The sequence below is a fragment of the Cebus imitator genome, unplaced genomic scaffold, assembly GCF_001604975.1.
Source record: "Cebus imitator isolate Cc_AM_T3 unplaced genomic scaffold, Cebus_imitator-1.0 Scaffold41, whole genome shotgun sequence".
Classification (NCBI taxonomy): Eukaryota; Metazoa; Chordata; class Mammalia; order Primates; family Cebidae; genus Cebus; species Cebus imitator.
The window spans coordinates 7,238,342-7,247,398 of record NW_016107356.1 but is presented as its reverse complement, the minus strand read 5'-3'; the positions used below and the strand labels follow the sequence as shown (position 1 = coordinate 7,247,398).

Here is a 9,057-nt window from a genome sequence, read left to right as displayed (position 1 = left end):
GTTTCAGCTTCCTCCTGGTTTGGTCTTGGTAGAGTACAAGTGCCCAGGAATTTATCCATTTCTTCCTGGTTTACTGGTTTATGTGCATAGAGCTGTTTGTAGTAATCTCTGATGGTAGTTTGTATTTCTGTGGGATCAGTGGTGATATCCTCTTTATCTTTTTTTAATTGCATCTATTTGATTCTTCTCTCTCTTTTTTATTAGTCTGGCTAGTGGTCTATTTTGTTGATCTTTTCAAAAAACAAGCTCTTAGATTTATTGATTTTTTGAAGGGTTTTTTGTGTCTCCATCTCCTTCAGTTCGGCTCTGCTCTTAGTTATTTCTTGTCTTCTGCTAGCTTTTGAGCTTTTTGATCTTTCTCCTCTAGCTCTTTCAATTTTGATGATAGGTTGTCAATTTTAGATTTTTCCTTGTTTCTCATATGGGCATTTATGGCTATAAATTTCCCTCTTGACATTGCTTTAAAGGTGTCCCAGAGATTCTGGTAAGTTGTGTCTTCATTCTGATTGGTTTCGAAAAGCATCTTTATCTCTGCCTTCATTTCATTGTTTATCCAGTCGACACTCAGAAGTAAGTTGTCAGTTTCCAAGTGGTTGTGTGGATCTGAATGTGTTTCTTAACCCTGAGTTCTAGTCTGATCATGCTGTGGTCTGATAGACTGTTATGATTTCCATTCTTTTGCATTTGCTGAGGAGTGATTTGCTTCCAATTATGTGGGCAGTTTTAGAGTAAGTGCAATGTGGTGCTGAGAAAAATGTATCTTCTGTGGATTTGGGGTGGAGCGTTCTGTATATGCCTATTAGGTCTGCTTGGTCTGGCTCTGTATTCAAGTCCTGGATGTCCTTGTTAATTTTCTGTCCTGTTGGTCTAATATTTACAGTGGAGTGTTGAAGTCTCCCACTATCATTGTGTGGGAGTCTAAATCTCCTTTTAGGTTGTTAAGAACTTGCTTTATGTATGTGGGTGCTCATGTGTTGGGTTCGTATATATTTAGGATAGTTAGCTCTTCTTGTTGGATTGATTATTTTACCATTATGTAATACCCTTCTTTGTCTCTTTTGATCTTTATTGAAGTACGTTTTATCAGAGACTAGGATTGCAACCCCTGCTTTGTTTTGTTCTCCATTTGCTCGGTAAATCTTCCATCCCTTTATTTTGAGTTTATATGTGTCTTTGTATGTGAGATGGGTCTTGACTTTTTATCCAGTTTGCCAGTCTGTGTCTTTTGATTGGGGCGTTTAGGCTGTTTACATTCAATGTTAATGTTGTTATGTGTGAATTTGATCCTGCCATTTTGTTACTGGCTGGTTTCTTGCCCGTTAGTTGACTCATTTTCTTCATTGCATCTTTGGTCTTTGCCATTTGGTGTGCTTTTGCAGTGGCTGGTAGTTGTTCCTTTCTGTGCTTAGTGTTTCTTTCAGGAGCTCTTGTAGGGGAAGTCTGGTGGTGACGAAATATCTCAGTAGTTGCTTGTCTGTAAAGGATTTTATTTCTCCTTCACTTAAGAAGTGTAGTTTGGCTGGATATGAGATTCTGTGTTGAAAGTTCTTTCTTTAAGGATATTGAATATGGGTCCCCACTCTCTTCTGGCATGTAGGGTTTCTGCCAAGAGATCTGCCGTGGGTCTGATTGGCTTCCCTTTGTGGGTGACCTGACCTTTCTCTCTGGCTGCCCTTAGCATTTGAATCTAACGATTATGTGCCTTGGGGTTGCTCGCCTTGAGGAATATCTTTGTGGAGTTCTCTGCATTTCTTGGATTTGAGTGTTGGACTGCCTTGCTAGGCTTGGGAAGTTCTCCTGGATAACATCCTGGAGTGTGTTTCCTAGCTTGTATTCATTCTCCCCGTCATATTCAGGTACACTGATCAAGCATAGATTAGATCTTTTTACATAATCCCATATTTCTTGGTGGCTTTGTTCATTTCTTTTCACTCTTTTTTCTCGTCTCCCTTTCTGTTTTTATTTCAATTGAGTTGATCTTCAATCTCTGATAGCCTTTCTTCTGCTTGATTTAGCTATTAAAACTTGTATTTGCTTCATGTAGTTCTCGTGCTGTGTTTTTCAACTCCATAAAGTCGTTTATGTTCTTCTCTAAGCTGGTTATTGTAGTTAGCATTTCGTCTAACCTTTTTTCAAGGTTTTTGGTCTCTTTGCATTGGGTCAGAACATGTTCCGTTAGCTCAGAAAAGTTTGTTATTACCCACCTTCTGAAGCCTGTTTCTGTCAATTCATCGCACTCTTTCTTGGTCATATTGTGTTCCTGTGTTGTTGAGGAGTTGTGATCCCTTGAGGGAGAAGAGGTGTTCTGGTCTTTGATGGCTTCATTTTTTTTTGCACTAGTTTTTTCCCATCTTCGTGGATTTACCTGGCTGTGATCTTAGGGAGCTGGTTGATGAGGTCACTTGTCTGCCTGTCGAGGCACTACTGGGTTTCCAGGGACCCCTTCAGGTTACTAGGTAGGCTTCCTGTGTCTTTTTTGTTTACACTGGGAGGTTAGGCCCGCCTCTTCTGCTGACCTGGAGGTGCTGCTGGGTGGTCAAGAATACCATCCTGTTGCTACATAGGCTTCCTGTGTTTTTTGTTAAAACATGAAGCCTAGTCCCACCTCTTTAATGGTGGGTTGTGTCTTTCCTCCACAGGGCTGGATCATTCAGGGTTCAGCTCAGACTGAGGCACTGGCTGCATTACCTGCTAGTTAGTGCTTCAGCCCTCTTGGGTTTGTGGGGGAGGGTAGGGACCTGCTCAGCCGCACAGTCTGTCTCCCCACTTTCAGCTCCCTCTCTCTTGGGTCATGGGGGAGGGGCCCGCCTAGCTGCTCCATCTGCAGGCTCTCCTGGCTGGCTTATGGGCTTACGCATTTGCTTAGATCTGAGCGACAATCCGGCACACCGTCCTGCATTATTATTCAACTCTGTGCTTGTAATTCCTGGTGCTTGACTGGCAAAGATCCCCTGTTCTGTGTATTGCTGAGGCTTTGGGGGGAAGTGCTGTATCTGGACTGGAGTGCCAGAGGGGGATCCCCCAACTTACCGGTCAGATGCACTTTCTGGGTGAAGCAGCACCCCTCCCTGCCTCAGTCTGCCCTGCCTGGACTTTGCTCACCGTCCGACCAGACCCGTTGAAATGCACCTGGTACCTCAGTTGGAGCTAGGAGATCTCGATTTCTGCGTCTCTCTCGCTGGGTGTTGTGCACCGGAGTTGTGTCTATTCGGCCATCTTGACTCCCTCGCCATTGATGAATTTTAATAATTTCTAAATTAGGCACAGTAAGAGGTGAACAACTAAAACTACTAATAAAACAGGACAATTATACTGTAATAAAGATTATGTGAGTGTGGTCTCTCTCCCTTAAAATATCTTATTGTACTGCAATGTACTCACCTATTTTCAGACCATGGCTGACTGTGGGTAATAAACTGTGGAAATTAAAATCACAAATAAGTGGGGGTACTTCTGTAGTCTTTGAGAGTACCTTAAAACTGTAGCAACATTTTGCATTGCTGGGGCACCACTTCAATTTTATACCGGGTTATCCATTATTCATAACCTAGATTATGCGGTTCTGCAGGGAAAACTCATCTAAATTCTTAAGAGATAGTCATTACTTTAAATTAAATGCTATCAGACTGAAAGTCATCTAAATTCTTAAGAGATAGTCATTACTTTAAATGCTATCAAACTAAAAGTATGTACTGATAATACTTTGGATACACTTGAATAAACAGAAGACAGATTTTGAAAATGCGTTTTCTTCAAACTCTGTGAGTGCTCAGCATACCCAGAAGTCCCTCTAAAGAGGAAACCCCATCGACAGCTTCAGTGGTCCATAAATCCACAAATGCCACAAAAAATACCAAGGAGCCTGGGCGTGGTGGATCACGCCTGTAATCCCAGCACTTTGGGAGGCCGAGGTGGGCAGATCCCCTGAGGTTGGGAGTTCAAGACCAGCCTGACCAACATGGAGAAACCTTGTCTCTACTAAAAATAATAACAAAATTAGCCGGGTGTGGTGGTGCATGCCTATAATCCCAGCTACTCGGGAAGCTGAGGCAGGAGAGGTTGCGGTGAGCCAAGCTCACGCCACCAGCTTTGGCAACAAAAGTGAGACTGCATCTCAAAAAATAAAGAATACAATTTATCTTCAACATCTTTATATTTATTCACATGAAAAATTTTAATTTACCCTCAAAAGTAAACTTTGTCATCACTATGTGAACTCCATTCGCAAATGTAAATAGTCAATCTTATGCAGGCAGAAAGGATAGTTCTGAGGCAGACCTAAAACACCCTGAGGTCCCTGGTCAGACTCCTCAGACACAGCATGGTGTGGCTGTTCGTTCCTGAAGAAAGCACTCTTAAAATGTCAGCATTACATCTGTGTCCTAAGTTTTCCAGGAGAATGCATTTTTAAAATTAAGAAAGAATGGACCAGAATGACAGTGAACTGCTCATTTTAGAATGTTCTTTATTCTGACAGTTATTGGACAAATATAAGGCATGTTCACAAGTGTCTGAAGTTATGTACAAAACACACCCATTCAACAGATGCTCCTCTTCTCCTTTTGTACTTGCACTGCAAACTGGTCCTTATGCACGTTAACATCCATAGCGCTCAATTCTCATGAATATTCAGACAATGTTTTCGGAACCACCATGGACAATCTGTTTCAAACTAAGGCATGAGCTTCTACGAACTAAGTCACTAAGACACCAGAACTCACAGTGAACAAAGGCAGATGAAGGTGACAAAATCAGCTCATAAATTCATGACTCTTAAGTTTCCAGTGGAACAAAGAACACATTGAAAAACGTTTTTTGATCCTTCATGTCGGAGAAAAATGGAATGTGTCCAGAATTCATGGTTCTAGATTTACCACTGTCTACAAGTCACAAAACAATATCTAATTTTTCCATGGTTTCTAATGTAGTTAGTTTTGCTCTTAGGCCACAGAACAAGATTGCATGCATTACTTTACAAAATGTCAAACACAGGACGATTGTAACACAGACACTTCAGGGTTGTCTAAATGCACAGCTTTTCTTTTTGTGGTGGGTGGGAAAGGAGAATGACGGTGGCCGTTTCCACACACCGCCCGTTGTGTGCTCAGCACAACTGGATGCGGCCCCCAAGCACTTGCTGACTGACTCACAGAAGAACAGAAGCTGCTGAGGAGGCAGTGGAGTTCCAACTGCAGGCTCCAACCGGGGGCTGGGATGATGGACACACAGCCTTGACTCCAGGGGGCTAAAATCTTAGTCAATGCTAATTAAAAAGTGTTTTGTAAGTGATTTTTGAAAATCAGATTACATCTATAAAAGATGAAAGTAAACAATTTATCAGGGGGAACATAAAATAATAAAAGCAGATGGCATTTCACAAAGAGGAGATTTGAATCTTGGTCTAAGCCAATATTTTAACATTAACTATAAATTATTAAAATGTAGTTTGCTTATTCCCATTCTTAAAATGCAGAATCTCTGAGGAAAAACGTAGGCATATTTTCAGGAATACAGACTCATGTAAAAAATTTAAAGAGTCAGTTTCATCTCTCTTGCAAGCTACTAGAACAGGGTTTTCAAACACAAAAAGGTAACTAACAAATGTGGGGCGCTTGAATATGTTAAGAATTCTTATCCCTAGAATACTGCTTCGAGGCCCTGCAATACTTCCCAAAGGAAGATGCCCATCTAAAAGAGCTCCGTGCAGCCCCCGCGACCCATGAATGTGGCAGCTGTCATTCTATTAGCCACTGCTTGGCCATCATCAAAGAATTTACTCAGAGTGGGGAAATTACTCAATATCAACTATGTTAGCAATTTCCATGTATTGAGCTTTGTGACGCACAATGCACGAGGGTCTTGAAATGTTTGCTTTTTACACCAGTGGTAGGAAATTGTGATTCCTCCGATTCAACATGCCAGTGGATGAGCTTTAGTGAAGCGTGACTCCCTAGGAAGGCAGCTCCCGATTCTCAGTGGGCCAGCCTCTTCCAGAAGGTGCAGGCTACTACTCTTCCGACAGATCACGACCCCGGCAGGCCGGGCAAGCGCTCTGCCCTTTAAGCCACTGCTTAAAGCACTGAAAGGGAGAAAGCAAAATCAGGAGAGGCCTTCAGGGGCATGAGGAAGCCAAGCTCCCCTGTGCTGCTGGGCTCCTTGGAGGGTGCGGCTCACTGGCCCTTCATCTCCCTTGGGCCTGGAGCTGCCCAATACTCAGGGACACCAACGCCTGCTCAGGCCAGAGTGTGGACAAAGCTCCAGCAGCCACCGATCCCACCTCAGGGTCAGGTTCTGAGCGCTCTGGGCCTCTGACTTAGCCTCAGGGGGTGCCTTGCCCTGAGCCCTGGCTCCAGTCTCGGCTCTTCCACTTCAGTTGTGCTGAATTCCAGAGCCTGGCATTCTTGGCCCTATGACCCAATCACTCATTCTTAAGCCCATCCCTCGGCCTGCCCTCAACCCCTGGCTCTGGAACAGCCCACCAGCCTGCACGCCACACTCCTGCGGCCTCTGCCCACACTGCTGAGGCTGAGGCCAGTCAGCTAGCCCAGACATAAGACCCTGTACCCAAAGGAGGCAGACCACACCAAAGAGACTCAGCAAGTGGTCTCAATTCCTTTTAGTGAGTATGCTATATTTATCCCGTTGCAAAAAATGAGCAAATCCCATGGCAGAGACCTGATCTGTTCTAACCCAGCAGCAGGGGTACACACAAATGCACACACAGATTCCAGAATGGTGCGGCAGGACTGTCGCCGGGTCAGGCAGAAGAGACTAAGTTCAGTTTGGTTTTTGTCCTCTAAAATATTTAACTGACTTCATATACTACACTAAGTAAAAAAAAAAAAAAAAAAAAATGGCTTCACTGTTTCTCCACTTGGTCAAGTGCGTAAGACCACCTTTCAAGGAACTAATACTGCTTTGAATCTCAGCACCAGTGAGTGGCGGGAGCTGCCGCTCTCTTCTCCCCACATGGGATGGAAAGGACGCGGGACTGCCCCTCCCGCAGCTGGTGTGTGGACAGGGAGTCAGTGAACACTGACACTGGAGGTGTGCAAAGAAAGGGTTTGAAAGCACAAGAAACACTGATGACTAGAAGACAATTCCTTTCTTATTTTCAAAACAGTTGACGGTTCCAATGCATGCTGTACAATGGCCAGAAAGAGCTCTTACCCCTTTGTGATACTTGTGCCCGCATTTAAGCACACGCACATTTTTTGATTTGAAGACCTCGTGGCATATTTCACAGGAACTCACAGCTGGTGCCTGTGGAAACAAACAGACCTGAATAATAAAGAAGAACTACATTTGTTTTTATGACATGAGTTCTTCCTTCAAGTGGCCTTCAAATGTCTTTTGCCACAAAGGGTGGCAGACTATTCACAATCACAGCTAAACAGTCTAACAACTTTTTTTTTTTTTTTTTGGTGAAATGGAGTTTTGCTCTTTTTGCCCAGGCTGGAGTGCAATGGCGTGATCTCAGCCCACCACAACCTCCGCCTCCTGGGTTCAAGCGATTCTCCTGCCTCAGCTTTCCAAGTAGCTAGGATTGCAGGCATGTGCCACCACGCCTGGCTAATTTTGTATTTTTAGTGGATACAGGGTTTCTCCATGTTGGTCAGGCTGGTCTCGAACTCCCAACCTCAGGTGATCCACCTGCCTTGGCCTCCCAAAGTGCTGGGATTACAGGCGTGAGCCACCATGCCCGGCCAGAAACAACTTATTTTTTTAGCAGCATTTCTTAACAATATGAAAACATAAAAAGATACTTTTTAAAAAAGCTTACTTAGAAAGTTCTAATTTCCTCAGAGAAAAAACTGTTTTATGTGGCTAAAAGAGTCCCAGGTGAAGATTAACATACCTAAAGTGTAGTATGGGCTAATCATGTGGTATGGCATGAATTAATCATTCATCTAATCATCTAAGAGTTGAGGGCAGTAAATTCCAACACATCCACACAATGGACTATTGTGTAGCCAAGGCAAATCATGATGGAAGTCCATAATCCCTGACACAGAAAGCTGGCCCCAACAGCCTGCTGAATGAAAGCAGCTAACAAGACAGTATGTATCAGATATAACTCACTTTTTAATAAACATGCTGCAATGCAAGTATACATACATGCCTAGAAAAGCATGTTAACAGTGGTTGCCCCCAGGTTAAGGGAGATTTAACCTTTGTCTTTACTGTTTTCTAGTTTCTATGAGGATGGATTACTTGTGCAAATCAAAATAAAACAAATGGATGGCTCATCCGGCAAACATCCATGGGCAGGGACTGTGTGGGACACAGGACACAGAGATGAATGGAGGGCTCTGGCCTCAGCGGCTCACAGTCTGGTGAGCACAGACAGTGCTTTCGATGCGAGCGCAGACCTGAGTGCTGCCTGGGACTCCAGGCACAGCGTTCTCCCTGCAACTCACAACACTTAGCACTGCACCATTAACTTCTACTCTACCTCACTGCCTCTTAACTCTGAGCACCTTGAAGGCACGAAATGAATCCCATCAGGGTCCTCAGCAGCTGGCAAAAAACCTAGCCTACCCTCATGCTCTTAAAAACCCCTGCTGAGGGAGCCAGCGAATGCAGGCAGCCCTGGCAGTGGGATCCAGTTCAGGAAGTGGCGCTGGGGCCTGAGAGGACCTTGAATTGCTGTCCAGCGTTCTGCCGTCTTTCCCAAGGCATGACTCAGCCTGACAGGCAGATGCTGCAGAATGAGGGTTCATGCCCCTCCACTGCTGCCCGTGACTTGAGGGTCAGGGAGAAGAGGAAGTGCCAGCACGGGGAAGAGCCAGTGAAGGCTTCTCCAATGCCCAGTGCAAAGCTCGGGGCCAGGTTTAGTGTGAAAAAATCTGCACTTCACTTGACTGTTTTCTGTTTCCCAGCAAAGACGGGCACAGTGTATTTCTAAGTAAAACGAAAAAAGGACAACCACAATAAAAACAACAAAAATCCAGCCCCTCCGAGAACATACAAAGTCTAACTAGAGTATTCGGTTTTGACTAATTCACATATACGTGCATACAGGAGTTTAGAAACATATATACCAAAGTGGTAATA

The 9,057-nt window shown here is 44.0% G+C and overlaps 1 protein-coding gene across 10 annotated transcripts in view; it reads right to left on the bottom strand.

The window, feature by feature from the left end:
- Window positions 1-4,447: 4,447 nt before the first annotated feature.
- TTC3 (tetratricopeptide repeat domain 3) overlaps window positions 4,448-9,057 on the bottom strand; it is a 127,121-nt gene continuing 122,511 nt past the window's right edge. For 9 of the 10 annotated variants that reach the window (XM_017526232.2, XM_037737665.1, XM_017526233.2 and 6 more), the window contains 2 exons: window positions 7,171-7,263; window positions 4,449-6,079 (listed from right to left, as the gene is read on the bottom strand). In XM_017526232.2, coding sequence (XP_017381721.1) covers window positions 6,008-6,079; window positions 7,171-7,263 — 165 coding nt within the window. In that variant the 3' untranslated portion in view covers window positions 4,449-6,007. Of the gene's footprint in view, window positions 6,080-7,170; window positions 7,264-9,057 lie in introns of all 10 variants that reach the window. The other variant, XM_017526227.1, reaches the window with a different exon arrangement.